At 37.7% G+C, this 23,302-nt stretch overlaps 1 protein-coding gene across 3 annotated transcripts in view; it reads left to right on the forward strand.

The window, feature by feature from the left end:
* Positions 1-23,302, forward strand: part of LOC136881224 (RNA-binding protein 42) — a 267,849-nt gene that overhangs the window by 40,825 nt on the left and 203,722 nt on the right. For all 3 annotated transcript variants that reach the window (XR_010861004.2, XM_067153952.2, XM_067153954.2), the window contains exons 4-5: positions 9,761-10,068; positions 13,296-13,490. Coding sequence is in view for 2 of the 3 variants with exons in the window: in XM_067153952.2 (XP_067010053.2) it covers positions 9,761-10,068; positions 13,296-13,490 (503 nt within the window). In the remaining variant the exon portion in view is untranslated. The remainder of the gene's footprint in view (positions 1-9,760; positions 10,069-13,295; positions 13,491-23,302) is intronic.

Here is a 23,302-nt window from a genome sequence, read left to right on the forward strand (position 1 = left end):
GTTGGACGTATGTAAGAGATATTCTGCTCATTAATGATTCCAGGAATGTCCTTCTTGGAATATGTTTTTTTCAGTATTTTCAGGCCAACAAACAATTTGAGGAAATTTTATATCATTTATTGCAGCTACCACAGACCGAAGATTTTGCCATCCCAAGCATATCTGCAGTACCATGGTACTGACCACCATTTCCTAGCCAATGTAATGTTGTTAGTAAATGTTGTTTAGCAGAGAGAGATTTATTTCTGTTCGTAGGATATTTTAAGCTATGGCCAATATCTATCAAAAGTTCTTCCACTTGTATTGTGCTTAACCTAAAACGTTCATTGTATTCAAATACAGTGTTAAACTGGAAGTTTATTCTTTCCCTGTACAGACGATAGTTTTCATTTTCATCACCATCACTATCACTACTGCTAGACTACATATTTATCAAAATGTATCCAAAATAAGCATATTTAAATAGGACTAGTACATTTATATATTATTGTCCTTTCACTGGTAGAGAATTCTTCTCATTTCGCTAGTAAGTTACAAGTACTAGTACTTTTGTGGAACACGCCTATAAAAATTCACTAGTAATTTGTAAGTATGGAGTAGTAAAGTACAACTGTAGAAAATTCTTTTGTGGAACAGAAACTCTGGTATTTGTACAAGTTACTAGAGAATTTACATTGTAATGTACAAGACCATACTTTTGTGGAACAGGCCCCAGGAGCGGGATCTACTGCAATTTGATGTGTTGCTGCAGAGATTTTTTCTTTTGTGATTCTGGGGCTGTACATTTCATCTAGCTCTACACCGTCTACGTCACTGATTTTGGAGCAGTAATCGGACCTTATATTGGAATTTTCAATGGAAAATAAATCAGAGTAAGTGGCAAATATTTTGGAAATATCAACGTTGCAAGATTCCGATTTTGGATTCAGTACCCTCCGCACAGCTTTCCTTCGCTGATTGTAGAACTGAAACTGAGTGAGCTGATAGTCATATTTACATTTTTTTTTCTTGGCGTTCTCTCTTGGTCGCGCGTTGTGGATTCGAGGACTAACTATATGTTTTACCTTGATGTCCAAGACGTTTTCTCCTGGCTTCGTAATATTTCGTAGCAGGGTGTTTTGGACCAGGTAAGAGATGGATAGAATTACTCAGAAATTCCGACAACTCCCACACGAGTATGTCGAACTCAGAATTGTTTTCACGGAGAATTGAATGAATTTGTTCTTCCATTCATTTAATTCTGACTGAAAAGTAGTCTCCTCTTGAACAGGATATTGATGTTCAATGGGAATAATATCTTCTGACTGAGATACGCGTTAACTGAAGTTGATTAACAAGGTAGTTCGATGTATTTGTGGATGAGAGTGACTGATGTGAATGTTTACACCTCTTGCTCCTTGAAAATACCCACCACAGTGAGGGCATTGGGTTCTTCACGTACCGGAATTATCTTCCGGTCTGTTCACAGTCTCTTCGTTTTGTTCATCCTGTACTTCTTCACTTTCTGTCTCAGAGTCCGAATATTTATACTGTGGACTAAAATTTCATCCTAACGAAGACAATATTCCTGTGGAGCCCATAGAAGTAGTAGGTCGTTCCGTCGGGGCGTAGTACTGATTCTCATTCTTGCCTAGCCTATCTTTATGCTTCTTCCCCATGTGGACAAGCAAGCCTTTATGAGAAAAGGTTTAATCACAGTGAAGGCATTTATTTCTTGTTTCTAAATCGGTCTCCATTTTGAATGAGAACAGTAGTATGATAATTCATGGCAGAGTACCATAGCGACCAGATAACAGATTAACTAAAATCTAGCGCCTAGCGATCGTGACGGAATTATTATCAGTTAATGGAGAGGTCAGACTGGACTCTTGCAAAGAGAGTGTTAACTAAGGACCATACTATCACGGCCCCCTTCACCAGCCTCTATTGGCAGTTATTTGAGTTAAACGTAGTATAATGCGTGCGTTATTTTCAACGGATGGTTTGCTTGATAACATGCAATCTATGATTGACATAACAAGATCGATTAAAATGTCTACTATCGTTGGTACCAAATCCATTATAACCAAGTATAACAACTCACAAAAAGAGCCACGATTCTGCCGGATAACATCACTGCACTATTAAAACCCACGAATGAACAGCACAAATTGGCAATGACGCCTTAAAAACCAACCAGGCACTTATTTCTTACAGCACAATGACAGAGCACTTCATCCACACAACCGTCTCAGGTGATGAACTGATTCCTGAACTAAGTGAAATTGAAAGTGACAGTGATGACAGTGAAGACTATTCTTCTGGACACGTGACAGAAAACACAGTACCGGTACCTGAATGTTCGCCTTTATATCGCCCCCCTGCGATCCCATTTACTGCTAAACCAGGTATAAATATTGAAACAGAAATCTCTAATGAGATGTCATTTGTAAATCTATTTCTCACAGCTGAATTTCTCGAATACCTATGCGAGCAAACAAATCTGTATGCCAGTCAGGTAATCTGTGCTGCGCCGCGCCCCTTCTCTAAACACACTCTTGCTCAAACATGGAGTCCGGTGACTGTTTCAGAAATTAGACCGTTCCTTGGTTTGATGCTCACTATCGGTATCATTAGTAAACCATTTCTTAGAATGTACTGGAGAGAAGATCCAATTTTCTCAAAGACATTGTCATGAAATCGCTTTGAAAGTATACTCTCATTTCTCCACTTTTGTGACAGCAGCGAATACGGGCACAGCACTGACAGATTGTATAAAATCAGACCCTTTTTATAGAAACTTTCCGACAGATTTACAGAGCTTTATACCCCCAAACAGAAAATTGCTCTGGGCAATGGAATGCTAGCCTGGTTATGGCGCCTAAGATTCCGCGTATACAACCCCGGTAAAATAACAAATATGGGATATTAGTGAGGATGGTTTGCGAGTCTAATCTCTTGAAGTTTCCACCATAAAATAAAGTCAAGTTCCCCTCAAGAAGGTGAAAAGTGTGCTTCAAAAATAAAATTATTAGTGAAACATGCTATTTTTGTGGAAAGTGTGGTGTTCCCATTCACCCAGGAAAGTGTGACATTACCTACTATACCCTACAGAGATACTAGAGGACTTCATTAAGGTATGTGGAAAATTTTGTTTCCATATCTTGTTTAGTTTAGAACCTATTGTGAAAAGAATTCGTTGTTGTTTGCTCTGCCACTAACAGCTGGAATAGCTGGGCCATTCCTTTAAATAACCGGCTCAGATGATGGGCGTGAATGTGTTAATGTTGAAATTTTTATCCCAGTGCATTACTTAAAACACATTTCCCACTAGACTGGTGAATACCTTAGATGATATGGGATCTCATTTGTGGATTCCTCTCTTGATTTTGAATGTTCTTCCAGCTGACTCAAAATTTTACTCTTGTTTCAATTTGATGATTGGTAATGTAGAATTTTTATGGAAGACTTCGCTACTTCTTATTTGAATAAATCACTCAAAAGACATGAATGCTCAACTAAAGTTTTGGTAGAGTCAGCAAAGGCAACGTACATTTTCTTGTGTTCTGTGTATTTTTCAATGACCTGACTAACAACGTGGAGATAATAATCAGCTGTAAAATATTCAGATCAGAAACCTGGCTATTCAACTGGCTGATTAGTATCCAGGGTGTTTGTCCTTGACCTCAACATTATTTATACATAGGTTGATCAGATTTCCTTTTCGCCAAAGGAGGAAGCTTACACGCACATCTGAAATATGTTTCAGAGAAAAGAATGAAAGAGAGAAAGAATGAAATTTAAATATAGTACAATTATTGATGTAGTGTATTATCTTTGTCGGATATACTCAATGTAAATAGGATAGAGTAGATTCAGGAGGTCAAATCAACATTGATATACAATAATAAAGTTTTATTATGAATCCACCTGTTCAATACATTATAATGTTGTTACATTTAAAATAACTTCATTAGTTAAAAAGTTATATATGGGACATGTTTCGCTCCCTTACAGAGCATCATCAGCCAAATCTGAATCTCAAATAATTGTTATTTACGTAAATAAAGACTTAAGAACTATTAGAACATTTTTGACAAACTTAAAACTTATTCTATTAGAAAAATCATAAAATATAAAATCTTTGTATACATGGCTTAATTACATGTGCTTAATAGGAAGATACATTAAAATTATGGAAGAGAGAGTACTAAAATATAAAATAAATAATATATATATTATGTCCAAAATCCTAGAAAGACGTGAAAATCAATCTTAGGAGCTAAATTTGAGGATTTTCTTGGCAATGAGATCTGGTAAAAAAGTTATTTATCCCTTGTGGATAAGAGTCTATAAGATTCAAATTTATCGTCAATTTGATGATTGAACTTATAACAGGATAAATGTTGGTCTTCAAGAAATTTAAATGCTTGTTGTCATGTGACCTCGGCGAATGCTGTTGAAAAGATATGTTCTTATAGATGTCGAGGACATCTATCTTATAGACTCTTATCCACAAGGGATAAATAACTTTTTTACCAGATCTCATTGCCAAGAAAATCCTCAAATTTAGCTCCTAAGATTGATTTTCACGTCTTTCTAGGATTTTGGACATAATATATATATTATTTATTTTATATTTTAGTACTCTCTCTTCCATAATTTTAATGTATCTTCCTATTAAGCACATGTAATTAAGCCATGTATACAAAGATTTTATATTTTATGATTTTTCTAATAGAATAAGTTTTAAGTTTGTCAAAAATGTTCTAATAGTTCTTAAGTCTTTATTTACGTAAATAACAATTATTTGAGATTCAGATTTGGCTGATGATGCTCTGTAAGGGAGCGAAACATGTCCCATATATAACTTTTTAACTAATGAAGTTATTTTAAATGTAACAACATTATAATGTATTGAACAGGTGGATTCATAATAAAACTTTATTATTGTATATCAACAGATTTCAATACGGATTAAAACATGAGATTAGTCACTTGCAACAAATCAACATTGTCGCTATTGACCTATCCAAGGCTTTTGATAGGGTAGACCATGGGAGATTACTGATGAAAATGAGGGCTATTGGACTAGACAAAAGAGTGATTGAATCATGGCTAAATTTATAGAAAATAGAACTCAGAGAACAAGAGTAGGTGGAGTGTTAATCTGATCTTGTTATGATTAAGGGGGATGGAGGTCCCTACAGGGCAGCATGTTTGGACCTTTATGTTTTCTTGTATGTACATGATATGAGTAAAAAATTGAAATAACAGATAAGGCTATTTGCAGAGAATGTTATACTGTATAGAGTAGTAAATTAGTTACAGAATTGTGAGTAACTACAAAAGATTTAGACAATGTTGTGAAATGGACATTAGACAATGGTAAATGGGATGCAGTTGTACGTTTTACCAAGAGGAAAAGTTTTCTCAATTTTAATTACGGTACTGTGTTGTTGGGGTGATAGCACCTTATGGGGATCACTGTAAGTACCTAGGTACCTAAGGAATGATGTTCATTGGAGTAGTCACATTAGGAAGGTTGTAAATAAAGATTACAAACCTCTTCACATGGTTATGCTGATATTTAGGGATTGTAGTGCGGATGTAAAGGAGAGGGCGTATAAATCTCTGATAAGACTTCAGTTAGAGCATGATTCCTGTGTATGGGATCCACACAAGGACTACTTGATATGAGAACTGGGAAAGATCCAAAGGAAAGCAGCACAATTTGTTCTTGGTGATTTCCAACAAAAGAGTAGTGTTATGAAAATGTTGCAAATTTTAGGCTGGGAAGACTTGGGAGTGAGGAGACAAGATGCTCAATTAAATAGAATGTTGCAAGTTATAAACTTCATGGTCATGGTCCATATTGATTTTTATCTGACTTCAGTGGGGAGGAAATAGGTTTTTTTCCTTTTTAAATAGGTCCACCTTATCAGTGCAACGTATATTTACAAGAATTACATATACATAATAAAACTAATAGTACAGGACATGTTTTGCCCCTAGTTTGGGCATCTTCAGCTGCTTAGAAAATGTTAATGTCTCTAAAATGCGCTGCTTAGGTCGTGTTCTTAAAAATTCTTGAAAATAGTATTACAGTAAAACCTCGTTAATTCAAAGTCGTTGGGACGCAAAAATCGGACTTCAAATTACGTGATTTTGAATTAACCGCCAACTCGTAATTCAGAAATGCCAACCCTTGCTGTGTCACAAAATATTCTAAGACCTGTTTCTGCATGCAATTAACCTTGATTTACAGTTTAAACCTTTCAAACGCCATGAAAAAAAAAAAACGATTATCGAAACGTATCCAACAAGGTGCACTTGGATAACTCACTGACAAACATAACTTCACGCAACAAAAGAAAACAAACAGAGCGTGATTGAAAGATGAGAAGAAATCTATGGTGGCTCCCCTGTGCAAATGCTTTATTCATTGCATTGCTGTACTGCATGCATTTCAGATGTCCTGTACTTGCACAGAAAGTACCTGATGCCTTTAAAACATTGTGGCTTATTGAACTTTCCTATGACGAGGGGAGAATGTCTCTCGCTTCCGTCTGCATTACAACACAGTACAGTGACTCTATTCTCGTACGATTTCCCACCATAGCACTTCTCACGTAATTCAGAATTCTTGCCTCGCCACAGAGTATTCTATAGACCCATTAATGCATGCAGTCATCTTGATTCACGGTTTAAATTTTTCAAATGCCATGGAAAAAAAACTATTTCCAAAATGTATCCAACAAAGTGCATTTACATTACCCGTATTCAAATAATGCACTTGGATAAATCACTGGCAAACATAACCTCACGCAACAAAAGAAAAAATCACACCATTCAAAGACGAGGACAAATTATGCTGGCTCCCCTGTGCAGATACTTTATTTTTTGGATTACTGTACTGTTTGCATTTTTTAGATGCATTGTACTTGCACGGAAAGTACCCGACGCCCTTAAAACATCGCGGCTTATCAAACTTTCCTATGACGAGGGGAGGAAGTTTCTCGCTTCCATGTGCATTGCAACACAGTACAATGGCCCCCACCCTTAACGATTACCCGGCTGGCACTTGTCTCTTTTAAAACCATAAATCCGTTTGCGTTCGGCATTGTTTTAGTGCGGCTTCATCGGCATTGACAATATCATTCGGTGCATACGATTTGATTATATGAACCACTCTTTTTTTGCCAACTGTCGGCATCGCCAGTGTTTGCTGATTCTGTTTCTTCATACACGGCCTGCTACGTGATATTGTGGCATTCCTTAAAACGTTGAATACAAAAGGTTTATGATTTTACTTGAACTTAGCAAATATGAAGCACACTGTAGATGCCGAAGTGAATGAATGTACGGAAAGCTACCCCAGCACGTTCCAGAAGACGTGTTCTATCACGATGCGGATAAATTTTGAATTTAAATTACTCCATAAATACTATTTTTTTAAATGTAAAGGCAGTTTTGAATTAAAAGTCTGAATTTTGGTAGTGGGACCGACATAGTTCTTTGAATTACGAATTATCTGTATTTCAAATTAAACAATTTAAATAACATGCAAAACCGTACCTCTCGTTTCCGGGAACGAGAGCTTCTTTGAATTAGGTAAGATTTTGAATTAACCAATTTTGACTTATTGAGGTTCTACTGTATCTTCAAAATGTCTATAAAACACTATAAAAAGGAGGTATAAAGATAACATCACCTGAAAGGTTCATAACAAGTATGGCAACATGAACAAGTGTGAATAATAGAAAGATTAACACACAACTTTTAAAGTCTCTTAAAACCTTGTTAACACACAAGAGGTCGCACCCTTGGCAATTTGCCGGACTTTTAAATATTTGTTAATAATTTCGTTGCTAGCCACTGTAGGGCTTAGGGCTCTCGTTTCATCCCTCCCCTCCCTCTCTCTTGCCTGATGTTGATTATCGTCAGTGAATTGCCTGCTGTGTTCCGGAGTAGTTTAAGTTTTCTTTCACTCTCGCATCTGCCGCGGCATATTGCCTTCACAGTTAAAATTGAAATAATAAATAAAGAGGTTCAACCTATTCAATACAAAAGAATAAGAAATGCCTTCATGCGACCCCTCGCGTAGTGTATTCTTACATGACTGGATTTCCAAGAAAGTTTCTTAAGTAAATCTCATGAGGTTTATGGTGGCTTTCAGTGAAGTGTGGTGCTGTAGTTTTATCTTGAATTGTGACCAAATCATTCATTGAAATGTACAAATGGAAACGTTGCGGCAATTTGCTCACGCGCGACCTCTCGCGCTCTTTAAAAATTCTCATAACTTTACCAGATTTTGCGACAAGGTTCATTAATTTTTTTACATTGAGAAAATATTGTTACTGGGTAATTATGTTAGTACTAGTCGAAAGGCAGTTACACAGGGTACATATTAATATTTTAATCAGAGCATTCACCGCCAAAGGAAAATAGCAGCTCATTAAAATATGAAGCGTGAGCAATTTGCCTTCGCGCGACCTCTCGCGTTCTAAAACGGGTACGACCTCTCGCGTGTTAAGAGACGTGTAATTTGAGCACTACATAAATCTATGAGAATTTGTCTTCTTGTATCCGTAGTTATATTGGGCTACACTTGTAACTTATGTTGCTGCTTGTGTTTAAAAGCTTACAATAAAATTGATGAGTGAAACTATGATGGAGTGTTAAAATATATAGTTGTATGGAGAAGGGGACCCCTTAAAATCCAATTAGGATGATATGGTCTCAATTGTAGAGAACGAACTTGAAGAGCATAATCTTGTACGAGATCCCCTATGTAAGTTTCTCTGCAGCCAACTCTTGACAATTATTCAAATATGTAGAGAATAACTTTAAGGTTCCTTCGGTTTTTAAACAGGATTTGACAATGTAGAAATCCTCTGGCTGCAGGTCTTTTGGGCTTAGAAGGTGTCACGTGAGTGTTGGGTGGGTGTTAGAAATATGTGAATACAGAGGTAAAGTTGAGTTTTTTTTGACTGAGCTATTTTTTTCCAGATGTGAAATCACACTATTTCCAATCTCCATTGACTTATTAACACCTTTTGGGTGTTTTCGAGCTTATTTATCTCCATAATCAAGATGGGAACATGAGGAAACTTGACGAGGCGTGTAAAATTTTTTTAAATGGTTGTGAATTTTGTGAAAAATCTGTTGTGGCTTGCAGTGCTTGGCCATCTTAGCTTTCTTACATTGTTTCAAGAATGTCTTATGCCCACTCTCGGACATTTAGGCCTTGTTAAGTTCTCTTTGACTTTTCCCCCCTACTTGTTTTCATTTGCAGTAGGCTTGGACCTTTTTTAAATCAAGACATTAAGACATTTCCAAAATTTTCTCAAAATTCATTACTATCTCACAAGTTTTCATGCAACTAGTCAAGTTTTCTCTTGAATATTATTACAGATATTGATAAATCTCATGAAGAAAAAACGAACACCACCTCATAGAACATGCTGTCATGTTGCAGTCCTGAGTTTTACTTATTTTACTGCAAGCTCCAATATCTCCACAAAATGGCGCTTGTGTGCACTGCTCACTGTTGCTATTTGAGTAGACTCTTTGAACCTTCCTCTTTTCAAGTAAGTTATTATAGTTTTGCTAGCTTTTATGGTTTTATCTGAAATTTTGAAATTCTGGTATGCACTTTGTTGGAACACAAGTTTTTACAGAGGGACTCGTTTCTGGAACAAAATTATAGACATACATTAGCAGAAACGCTTTCAATAGTTGCTTTTTTACTGAATATTTATTCTGCGTCTGTTTTTAGAGCCACCCCGAAAATCTACATGGCCAAGTCTGGTAGTGGCGACATCGGTGGGTCCAACATTGATATAGATGATTCGCCAGAGAAGAAGCGCAAAAAGCTCAAAGCAGACAGTCCTGCAGAATTGACGCGGGCTAAAGAGATGGCAGAGAGGGTACGGGCAAGTATGGTGGTATCTGTTGGACCGGTTACTGCTGGCTCAGAAGACACACCTGCCACCAGTCGCAAGAAAGAGAAGAAATCTAAGAAACACATTCGGATGGCTGGTGGACAAGTTTGGGAGGACAACTCTTTGACTGATTGGGATGATGGTGAGTTGTGTACATACTGTAAAACTACCAGTGTTTCTAGATAGGCATGTTTATGGTTTTCCGTGGTTTCCCATTTTCACACCAGGCAAATGCTGGGGCTGTACCTTAATTAAGGCCACGGCCGCTTCCTTCCAACTCCCAGGCCTTTCCTATCCCATCATCGCCATAAGACCTATCTGTGTTGGTGCGACGTAAAGCCCATAGCAAAAAAAAAAAAAAAGATAGGCATGTTGGGCTTGGTGTACATAAGAATTATTTTTACAAAGTAATATGTAATTTATTGGTCCAGTATACTGTATCTTAAATTGTTTGTGTCTTCTAACGTTGGATACGAGTCTTCTGTCTGATGATGGCCGGTTTGCAGTCTTCATTTAGTTGTGTGCACCATCTTTGTTCAAGGAGTTAGCAAAGATCATTACATTAGTATATGTGTTTCTTTGCCCTTCGTGTTGTGTGCTGAGTAGTGTGGCGGGTATGGTGGTGGTGATGATGATGACGATGATGATGTAGGGAGGATAATGTAGGAGGAGGGTGAAACCAGTGTTGGTGCATAGTCTACTCCTACACCAAGTGGTCTGCTCAAGGCTTAACATATCCGTCTGACAGATGAATCACCATCACCAATGCTCTCACTCCAAATGGACACTACGGAGACATTTGGAATTGAATTCAATCTTTGGGCACGCATCTAATGATTATGAATTGTTGATCACCACCTCTCCTAGCCTGATGGTCAACATTCATACAGTGAATTTCTTTTTCTTTTTTTGCATACAGGACTCAAACCAGCTAAACATGGTGTCTGACCATGAGGACTTGGCACCTTAACAGTTATGGCCACCATGCAGACTGTATCTTAAATTGTTCTTGAAACCTGTCTTGAAGTTCTCAGTGATATTTCTAAATAAGAAAGAGGTTATAAATTGAAATCCCTCAAAAGTCATCATCATCATTAGTCTTTTTGCTCATTGCTGAGCGCCGAGACCTCATAACTCATGTCATTTCTGCGTTGCAGCCTTTACAAGATACCTCCATGCAGAGCGGTTTTCAGCTTTCCTTAGCATGATCTGAAGAAGTAGGCCAGTGATTTTCTTCACCTGATCTGACCGTTTACTTGCTCTTCTTCCCCGTGGTCTACTGCCTTCAACTTTGCCTTGCAAAATGGTCTTTTTCAAAATCTCTTCTGAAAATGTGGGCAAAGAACTGGAAGTAACACTCACTCACACCAGAAGGTAGATGTTTATTGATGCTCAGTTTGTTCAGAATGGAAACATTGGTTATTTTTTCTGTCCAGGGTACACACAGCATTCTCCGCCAACACAACCTCTCAAAGGCATCCATTTTACTTTTGTCTCTAGCATTCACAGGCCAGGTTTTACAGCCATATGAAAAGGCTGAGAACACTAGCGATTCCACCAGGGGCATCTTCGTAGCTTTTGATATAGCCCGGTTCTGCCAGATATTAGTGAGTTTAACTATTGCAGCATGACCTAGAACAATAAGTCTTTTGTTCTCTATTTCGCGGCTTCCCGTGTCATTGATGACTGACCCAGGGTATACAAATTCCTTTACTATCTCCAGGTCCTTTAGATATCCTTTATAATCTGAATTATCCTGGTTTCTTTGATAGGCACAGTGTATTTTTATTAGAACAGCAATGTTAGGAGTACAGTAACAGTTTCGTGTGGCCCTTGTATGGTATTGTATGATAAGGGTGGGCGGCGTTTGTCCTGTGTAGGAAACTGCTTGATTGTGTGATTGAGGATAGCGTATCAGTTGCAAGAGTGTTGGGGCAGCACAGATACCCAGTTCCTAAGCCAAGGGAATAAACTTACAAGACTAAAATCCCTCAACCCGGCCAAGAAACGAACTGAGGCCCCGAGGACTGAAGGCCAGTACACTGACCACTCAGCTATAGAACTAGACTGTGTTAAGAATGCTAACTAGATATTGATGAAAACCTCTTGATTTTCCGTGGTTTCCCATTTTCACACCAGGCAAATGCTGGGGCTGTACCTTAATTAAGGCCACGGCCGCTTCCTTCCAACTCCTAGGCCTTTCCTATCCCATCGTCGCCATAAGACCTATCTGTGTCGGTGCGACGTAAAGCCCCTAGCAAAAAAAAAAAAAACCTCTTGATTTCTTGGACTTCGTCAGTCTAGTTTCTTAATCATGAATGAAACAGGTGTGAGGTGAGGCTCTTCTCCATTGACTGTTCTGGTGAAATGTTGTTATATCTCTCATGAGTTGCATAACAGGATTCATGTTTGAGTCCTTTTCAACTTAGCCATATTTAGAAATGGCTGCTTTCAGAGAAATCATCGTTTAAATTTCTTAAAAGTTACACTGTAGCTTAATATTGGATGGATTATGTGAGAGTCAAAAGTTTTTAACTATTACTGCAAGCACAATAACTTAGAGCAATTTAAAATATTTTAATAGAATTAAGTTGAAAATTATGTAGGTTGTAGTTGTTTCCCTGCACCTCCTTGCACTCTTCACCTAGCCTTAGTGTCAAGAGCTGGCAAGAATAGGACTAATTGAAGTCTTGGTCATCATCTTTCTGGTCCTAGCCGTGTCCCATCCTAGTGTCACCAAAAACCTGTGTTAGTACAACGTTAAGCCGTCAGCAGTAAAAACAAAGAAAAAGAATTCTGGTGCTTTTATATGTCTATCATGGAGTTCAAGTGCAGCCTGGCTTTTTTTTCCATATCTAGGTTCCTCTCTTTCAATTTCCTTTGATCAACTCATGTTCTTTTTTAACTCTAACAATATGAAGTTTGATGCACAAGGGAGCCTTTTATTTTCTCCTTTTCATGGCATAACTTATCTGTACTCTTTTCTCTTGTTTCCTCTGTTCTTGAGAGATTTTTCTTATAAAGTCATGGAGTTGATATCCCTTATTCCAAATCATTGTCAGTCAATCAATCCTAGCCTCATCCTATGTGATCTGAGTTCCATGTTAAAATGTTGTTTCTTCTATAAACATAAGATGGACAGTCATGCAAAATCGTACCCTTCTTTTTATTTTAGCTGATCAAATAATATTGAAGAATAAGTCTTTTGGGTTGGAAAATGGAAAGACTATAATGCTTGCACACTAATGGTCTTGAAGACTGAGAAATTCCAGTAATTTTTGTTATTTGTCCATTTTAGCCTTATCTGGCTGTATTTTGGCTGTAGAATAGTGTATATTGTTTGTTAATGGCATTATTGCTTTCCACCAGATGATTTCAGGATATTCTGTGGTGACCTTGGGAACGATGTAACAGATGAGATCCTAACCCGAGCTTTTAGCAAGTACCAGTCTTTCCTGAAGGCAAAGGTTATACGGGACAAGAGGACCAACAAGACGAAAGGCTTTGGCTTTGTGAGTTTCAAGGATCCCCAGGACTTCATCAAAGCCATGAAAGAGATGAATGGTGAGTAGGCTGAAGCTTTTAATATTTGTAGAATAACCAGTTAGCTCATAGGGGTGTGCAAATTTGAGACGCTTCTATTGAAATGATGACGAGAAACTAGATTATTTTAGATGCATTATTATTAACAGAAAAGCGCGTGAATGTGCATTACATAGATTGTTGATTACTTTAGTCTTTGCTGTAATCACACTGTTTTACATCTTTTGATGTGGCATATTTCAAAGAACTATCGGCATATTGAGCACACGCAATTTTCACTTGGGTCATGATAAGATATATTCTCGCATATGTTGTGGTGGTACCCATACATTGCTAAGATCATGATAAGATATATTCTTGCATATGTTGTGGTGGTACCCATACATTGTTAGGATCATGATAAGATATATTCTTGCATATTTTGTGGTGGTACCTGTGCACTGCTAGTTTTATTACCACGTTTCTTTGTCTCTGGTTGGCATTGGTCTACTTCCGATCCAACATGGCATCCATACTGTAGAAATCCAGAGGGATTTATTCTCTCTTTTCTTCCTTCTCTCCGCTAGGTGAGCTTCAATGCTCTTTGTGGATGTCAACGATAGTTTGATCCTCAGTTCCTCAATGAGGAAAGGTTCCCATGCCAATTCATATGTTAGTTGCGGGAGCGCATGTAGTTTGAGACTCTCATTATGGTTTTCAAGAATTTTGCTTTAACTCCTTCGATGGTAGCCAGATCTTTTTTCATCAGTTTTTCCCCATATCAGGTGTATCCCGTAAGTGAGTATTGGCAGGATCTTTGTGTCAAATAGGCGCATAGCTGTTTTTAAGGGTAGATAATTGGCAGGTTCGATCCTGGCACAGTCCGATGGTATTTGAAGGTGCTCAATTATGCCAGCCTCGTGTCGGTAGATTTCCTGGCACGTAAAAGAACTCCTGCAGGACTAAATTCTGGCACTTCAGCATTTCTGAAAACCATAAAAGTTGTTTAGTGGGTCATAAAGCAAGTAACATTATTATTATTATTATTATTATTATTATTATTATTATTATTATTATTATTATTATTATTATTAAGGTTAGATACTGTGACTGTATTGTTTGCAAATAAAACTGATTATACATGCGTTAATAGGTCATTAATTGAAAATTAGAAACAACTCTGCACCAGGTTTTTTACCTCTTTTATATATATATATTGACTGTGTTTCACATGTTTGTTAATATACAGCATATATTCTGTATTCTTAACACACAGACTTGCACGGCCACTAAATGACTTTACATTGTTTTGGGAAAATTGCGTCATGTTATATTATTGACACGTTTCAGTTTTGCAACCAAACTTTTTCACTTGAAAGTAATCCCGCTGTAGGTACTTCACTGCCATTCTCCTTCCCAGTATAAATTCTGAAGTTCCAACAGTACCCATTAATATGCACACACCTTGTATATTTTGATGCCAAACCTGGCTCTCTTTGATGGGTTATATTGTACGTATGAAAGCCTACCCATGAACTTCATCAGACTTTCATCTACAGACACTTTTTCTCCAAGCACATAGATCTTTTGAAATCTATCAAAAAGTAAATCAAGCACAGATCTTACTTCCCTAAGTTTATCACCAGCAGTTTCAGGGGCATCACTAGATAAGTGGAGGAATTTATTTATAGATTTGAACCTCTTGAAAGGCATGGTTTCTCAAAAAATTGGAGTCTCCATAACCGTGTGCTTAATTGTCTTGGAGTGAGGGTTTCTTATTTTGTGATGTTAGGATACACAGAGCAAAATGGACCTTCATTTCATCTGCATTCTAGTGGTCAGCCTCTGTTGTATATGATTGGCATAAAGATAGAGTGGCAGGCACAACTGGTCAGGCTGGTGTCCAGACGTGCAAATCTTGTTGTGCAAGATGGCAATACCTAGATGATCACTCATATTCTTCAGGACCTCTGCATTTATTCTGTCAGAGCCTGGTGCTTTATGGTTCCATAGCTTTCTCTGTGCTCTCGCCACTTCCTCTCGAAGGATGGCTGGTTCTAGGTTTACCAGAGTCTGAATTCTTACTGTTTGTGGTTGTGGTGCATCATGGAACAGCCTGCAACATATTCCTTCCACACTTTGGCAATTCCTTTCACATCTGTGATAACATTGTCGTGATCTTCTTCAATAATCTTTGTCGTGGGTTCAAACTCTCAGGTTAGGTATTTCACTTTCCTGCACAGTACAGCTCTGTGGGTGATTCTCATTTGCATGTCTTTCCAGTTCCAGTTCTACACATAGGTTGGTAAGGTGTTTGTTTTTCTCTCTCCTTCTGGCTGGTTTTATGCCCTTCTCAAGGTTTGTATAGTTTGCGAGTGTGATCATCTGGATCTTCATTTCCATGCCGAATTCTGAGTCTTATTGCAAACTATCCACTTCATATCTGTATCGATAAGTCAATCTAATAATCACAATAATGATTTTCCACCCAATTGATAATTTTTATTCTTTGCCTTTGGCAAATCTATAAGAGAATTAACAAATACAGTACATGTTTCAACTGCTTTGCAGTCATCATCAGTTGTACGGACAAAAGCTTTGGTGATAATACATTAAAAGTAGGTACATGTGTGTTCTATAGTCAATCTTAAAAAGTATTGCGTGGGAAACTAAAAACTTATAGACTAATTGAGTGCGTTTGTGTTGTGGGGAGGCGGTTGTGTATGGATTGTGCTGAGGTGAAGGTGGTTGCTTAATGATACTTAGCGTCTAATATATTAAAAATACGTATTGGTAGTTAAAATGGCTTAAAATGTCTTATAGAGTCTGTGAATATGCTTTAAAATATTGGTCCACTTTTCACCGAGTATAGTTGGAGTGTGTTGGACGTTGTTTTCCTTTTAGTGCCCAGCTTCTTATCACCAGGTATAAAACTTCTTTTGAAGTTCCTTTAGTACTTGTTCTAAAGGTTTGTAAACTAGGTTGTTTATCTTGCTATTACTTATTTGCCTTCGGAATATCCTGAGTCTCATGTTAGTGAGATCTATGGTTTCATTCGACATCCTGGTGATAGTTTACTGCAGCACTGGGAATGATTGTTTTTGCTACAGTTTGTACTATCCAGTTCTTATTAGCTTTATTACAAAGAGCATTGCGGTTCCATTCCTTGTCTGGTATTCCATCCCTTCGAAGTTCTTATTGAAAGAGATCTGGTTTAGATACAACCATTCTTCTTGTTTTCAGTTTCCTTGTGGGTTGACTGAACTTTTCTTGAGTGAAGCTGGTAGCATGCAGTGATCGGAGTCCCATTCTGCACTTGGATAGTTTTACGTTGATAAAGGAAGTTATCCGTTACTTGTCAATAAGCATTATAGTCTGTTTGGTTTCTCCCTTTACCATTACCAACAAAATGGCCGTACGTTTAGGGTCATGCAGCTTGCATTTGAGAGATAGTGGGTTCAAACCCCACTGTCAGCAGCCCTGAAGATGGTTTTCCATTGTTTCCCATTTTCACACTAGGCAAATTCTGGTGCTATTGTACATTAATTAAGGCCATGGCCACTTCCTTCCCACTCCTGGTCCTTTCTTATTACATTGTCGCCGTAAGACCTTGCCTTTTGACTTCATTGCTTCTATGGTGACATTTAACATTGTACTGAAGTCTTTAATTTCTTGGTCATCTGCATCAATTGTGTGAAGGTAAATCTGAAATAGGTCTAACTTGTAGAGCTTGGTATTGAACATGATAGTCAACATTATTCCATTCATGGGTCTGTAGGATTCAACGTAACGGGAGAATCTCTTTCTGTTAATAAATGTGATGCCATTACGGCCTGTGAAATCAGCACCAGAGATGTAAATTTTATGATCATCAGTTTAAAAGTGGCCACACCTCTCCCAAGGGGAGTCTGAAATTCCTCAGATATCAATGTTATGTCTCTTCAATTCTAGCTCGACAATATGGAGTTTTCCCATTTAGTAGCAAACTTCTTGCATTCCATTTTGCAATGGCCTTTTCTGTATGGAGTTGGTCTGTACTTGTTTGGTCAGTAGCGTATTTTCCATCCAGAGCCTGGTTGTTCACCGCTGAATGTCTGGTAGCCCATTTCACATCAATTACCCCGGACTCAAACAGGCACTGATTGCTAGTCAGGTTGCTCAGCAGTTCGTTATCATTTGTTTGACTTCTCTGATTGATGTGTCCATGGGAAAAATTATCAGGTGGTTTTTGCTTGCCTTCCTGATCCTATGTCGTTAGTCTTTACACACTATTCCACCTTCGGGAACTTGTCCCTGGACAAAAGAGTGCCCAAGTGCCTCTTCCACCCTTCTCACCATACCATACAAATAAACTGTTAAGAACTTCGCCCATAGCCCTGGGCAAGTGCTTTTGCAGCTGCTCCTAACTGGAGAACAGATGCTGCATTATGGATTCCAGTGGCATTTCTTCCACTGAGGGAACTATCATCTGTCGTAAAGGAACTCGTCTGCCTGAAGCATTTACCCCCGTAGTGAGTCGAGTTATTTTCCACCGTCCGGCACTCGCCGATGAGTCGCTCACTGTCCAGTCTACTCCTTATCATAGCAGATTGTCCAGCCTGACCAAATTTTATAATGCAAGAATAGAGACCACTAAAGGAAGCCGAGGAGTGACAATTTCAGTACCTGCGTTGGTGTGGACAGTTTGTTTTTGCTACACAAAAAGATTTAGCTTCGACGTGACATGTGATACCAATATAATGGGTCTGTTATTGACACATGAGTTACGTTTAATAGATGGTGGCTCTCTGTTTGTGAGGGCATTCTCCCTCCATCATTTGACAATCAAGATTCTCTTTCTTGGTCAGTGTCATTATAACAGGATGAATGAACTCCTTTTTCTTTTTTCTTTTTTTTAAAATCCGTTATTCTATGTCATTACTGAAATTGATAATGAAGGAATTTGTTCTTCTGGGTTGAACCGTGTTGTTGTGTTCTGTACATTTCATACAGTTTACCGACGTTTCAAATACATTGCAGTATTCTTTGTCGAGGTGACTGATATACCCCTACTCGATACGAGGTAATCAGTCTCCCAGGTAGCAATCAAACTACCAGAATTTCTTAAATAGAATAGAAACAACAAAAGATGAATGGTGATTATTATAGTAGCTGTGCTAGAATAGCCTGTTAGTACTCTTTGTTCACTCACCCTCTTCCGCACTTGCCAGCATGTGATTACACAAATTATCGAAGAAGGGAACAATCATCCACACACCTTCTCATTTTTGCTGACTAAACCATTGAACATACTATAGTTATATGGAAGAGGAAACTTGTTTTATACAGCTTTTTTTGCCTAGCAATTCTTCCACTCACTGTTGTGAGCTTGGGGAACTGATTTTTCTTTGTCTTGCTGAAATCACTATTACTGAGCTCCCTTTTGTCATAGATTAATGGTTCATACAAACATTGAAGTTCTACTTAAAGTAAAACAGAGTAAATCTCTGGTGATATGAATGCACAGAAGACGCCTTACATGGTGGAGCCATGTTTTATGCTATTCCCTGATAATGACAACTATTGTTGCGGGTTATGTTGATGGTAAATGGCCTTGTGGAAGGAAGACTAAGGATATCATTCCTCAGACAGGTGTTACAAGTCATCGGTACAAACAGCAATGTAATAGTGAAGAGGGTTACCAGTGATCGTGTGATCTGGAATCACTTCATGACAGCTGCCCTCTTTGGGTTGAATACTTGAAAATGATGATGATACCCAAACCTTCTGCTAGAAAGAAATGCACTATAGAAAACCATTTGTAAAAATCCACCCAGTGATTCTCAGGATTATGCTGAATAGACACAAATGCAGAGCGAGTTGGATATCCATATTTTTTGCCCTTCATTGGACCACTTTATACAAATAATTTTTCAGTTTCCTGTCAGCCCCATACTTCTTCATTCTCTCGGATCTTATTTTTCTTCATCGGAAATCACCCTTTCTATTGTCTGTTTGTTGATTCTGGTTTGCAGTCTGGTTTGTTTGTGAGTTTCCTGATTTTGTTGGTTTTGTTTTTTAGGTGTTCCACTGTAATTTGTACTTCATCCATATCTTCCTTGATTTCTGTAATCCACTTTGCACTTACTATTCCATAATTTTTCTATTCTTCTGATGTCCTGGTGTCCTGAATAGATGTCCAAAAAATGAAATGCATTTCTTCCTGATTGTGCTCATTACTGGTTTGATTTCCTTGTAGAGTTTCATTAGATGCTACTCTCCAGTGTCCATCATTTTGGTATGATTTGTTGATGCCCATTCTAATGATTCTTGTCTCTATCTTGAGTATTTTGTCTATTTGTGCAGTGTTAGTTGTTTTGAAGGTGGTTTCACTTGCGTATGTTATTTCTGGTTGAATGACTGTTTTGTAGTGCTTTAATTTTGTTGCTAATGACAGGCCCTTTTTTGTTGTAGGTATCCTTGGTTCCATATTGGGCTCTGTTGTGCCATGTTGGCTTTTCATTGAGGTTATATGTTATGATTTCTCCCATATATTTAAATTTATCTACAATTTTGATTTCTTGGTTTCCTATGGCAATTTTTTTTTATGAGTGGTGGGTCAGTTAACATGATTACTGTCTTTTCAAAAGATATTTCAAGACCAATTTTATTTTCTGTGTTATTTCCTGTAGTGATATAACTTGTTGTCTGGTTTCCTGAATATTGTTGGACAAGAGAGCAAGGTCATCAGCAAATCCTAGGCAATTTAAACTTATGTTGTCTTTGGGTCTTCCAATTCGGATGTTCTTTGGGTTAATCTTGTACCATTCCGTCCTTATATATTCCAAGGCACAGTTGAACAGCAGTCGTGACAAGCAATCTCCTTGTCTTAAACCTGTTTTTATGATGAATGGCTCATCCCAGCATTTTCGGGTTGGGAAACTTGTTACATAGATATTTGAAACAGTTGCTACACCTAGGTAATGCTTTGACAAACTGCTTCATTATGCCCTGTTTGAGGTACACAGGTGGCAAGAGTATTATGTCTCTTTCCACTAGAGGGTCACACTTAATATTTTTGTCCCCTGGAACCAATTCCAATCATAGGGGCCACTGCTTTTGCATATTATATTACATTATATTATATTGTATATTATAATAAATACTAAAACATCATATGAAGCTCAGAATATCAATCAGAATATTATAATAATTTTGAATTTCATTACCAGTTAATTACATATTTATGTGATTTGTGGAAAAACTGTAGGTGATACGATGTTTTCAGTATCATTTTCGAATTCAGGAGGTCGAAATACATAAAGAACACCTGCATTTTCAAAAAAATTTTTGTTACCTTTAAGTTTGTTGCATTGTGTTATTTATAGCCTAGTTTGTAGTGTCTCGTTCCCTGACTTTGCATACTAATTTTCATCAAATTCTCTTCTGCCATTTTCTCATCCGAGGACAGACAGACAGAAATGTCGGAAAATTAAAAAGTGCATTTCCTTGTTAGCGTGGACACGACTGATACAGAAATACCATTATTAATTAATTCTGAACGATGTACAGACAAAACTCTTATTTTATATATAGATTGTGTTTGTTCTTCAAGGATCTATTTGCCAAAGAGTGTGCTGCAAAAAAAGAAATACTTGGGGCTTACGACTGAAACATCAATCAGCCGTTAATTAAGAAACATTTTCTTTCTGGTGGCAGTCTTCATGGCTCGCAGAAGGGCCTAATATGATTCTATTTATCAAGTTCTGATTTATCAAGTAATCTTCAGTTTCCTTATAAATCATAATAGGCTAATAAAGATACTTTTGTGGGTTGACAGGAGCAAATATTGGGTTGTCACTTTGAGTGGCATGTTATGCTTTACTCTGATAAACACTTATGAACTTCCTTTTATCAGCCTGAATGGCTACATCTTCAAAATCTTGATGGATTAGACTGAGATGAGGTCAGGCATGATGGAAGTGTAATCAATCATATGAGATAACATGCTTATACTTATTACTGTTTATATTGGCATACTAATTGCCTGTTATGAAACAAACATGAATATTGAAACCTTTAAGAGATTAAAAAACTTTCAAGTGTAGATGAGTTTTTATTGATCAGAGCGCTCTGTATGTGTAGTTGCAGACATGTTTGCTTTTGGCTTTCCACACTGTGGAGATGGTTTTTTAAAATCTTGTGTTGCCCAGTAGGTTTCTCTGTACTCAAATATTGTTATTGAAATTATGAGACTTAACAGTACTGTAAATGGAACCCAGCTTCATCAGGGGAAAATTATGAAGTGTGGATCGATAATTCTCTCATTAATATTCTGCAGTATCCACTTAGAGAAACTGTTATTACACAGAAAGCAGACAACAGCGACCTTGTATGTTTCTAATTTTCTAATTCTAATTTTAAAAATGTAATAATGTCTTGTTGTGCTGAATTTATCAACATTTCACATTCCTGTAAATGCACGCTCAGAAATAGTGTCCCAATGTAAACAATCCACACTGCACTCTGGTACTGAAAAGAAGGGGAGGGAGTGAAAGAGTAGTGTTGAAAGCCACTCCAGTATCAAAAAGGAGGGGAGTGGGCTGTCTACCTGCAGCACTGCATTAAGTGAGGAGTTGGGGGGCGACATGCTTTGTTTATATCGGAACACCCTTTCTGTGCATGCGTGTATAAGCCATCAGATTAGTGAGTAATATGACGAATTACGAATAATTTCGTTACAAATATTGTAATGTTTATCTTTATAATATTATTGTAATATCTTGGGGATTTATTTATTATTTATCGTATGTGTTTTGTGCCGAGAGTGTCCGAGGACATGTTCGGCTTGCATGGTGTAGGTCTTTCTATTTGACGCCCATAGTTAACCTGCACTTCTGGATGTGGGAGGATGATAATAAGGTAGGGAGAAGGTAAAACTCTGTCACCGTGTAGCCAACTCCTGTCGAATAACACCACAATATCTCCTCAGAGCTTTACGTCCCCATCCAACGGACGAATCACCATCAACAGCGTTACATACCCTCACTTCATATGAACACTGTGGAGAGGTTTGTAATTGAATCCAGGCTTTTGGAATGCAAGCTAATGATTAAAAATTTCCAGCTACTCCTACCCTGTTGGCCAACATTCTGATGGTGGACATTTTTTCGACCAAGGGGACTCGAACTGGCTAACCATGGTATCAGACCATATAAACTTGACACCTTAACATTCGTGGCCATCAGGCGGGCTTATATCTTTGGGGAAAACTATATAGAAAGAAACAGATATATCTAAAGTTTCACATATATATCATTAGCATCTTCAAGTACTTGTACAGAGACACAGAAACAGCTGTACATCAATGGTTCAGGTGAAGAACTATAAATACATATACAGGAGCAGTCGTGCAAATTCCATTACCATGACATTGGCAACTACTGGAAAGCGAAATATTCCCGACAGCATAATGTTTGAACTCCTAACAAACTGTTGGAAACCTAGCAAGGTATATGAAAACTTCTGTGATATACAGTCAACTGTTTGTAATGTATAGTTCAGAAAATGTTGCAAAAGATGGAAGATAAAAGGAAAAATATTGACCTAAGTGACAGGCCAAAGATTGCGATTGAAGCTTTAGAGAAGTGCTCAGAGAGTTTCTTTCCTAACATTCAAACACTGCTTCAAATATTTTCTGTCCTTCCTGAATTTGCAGTTGTAAGCAAAGTTTTAGGTGTCTGCGTCGGCTGCAAACTTACTTGCACTTGACAGTGAATGAAGAGAGACCGAATGGACTGGCACCTCTAGCTGTTATCAGACATGTTAATGTGAACCCTCACGCCACAATTGACATTTTCATATAATCCCCTAGT

Source organism: Anabrus simplex, chromosome 9, assembly GCF_040414725.1.
Source record: "Anabrus simplex isolate iqAnaSimp1 chromosome 9, ASM4041472v1, whole genome shotgun sequence".
Classification (NCBI taxonomy): domain Eukaryota; kingdom Metazoa; phylum Arthropoda; class Insecta; order Orthoptera; family Tettigoniidae; genus Anabrus; species Anabrus simplex.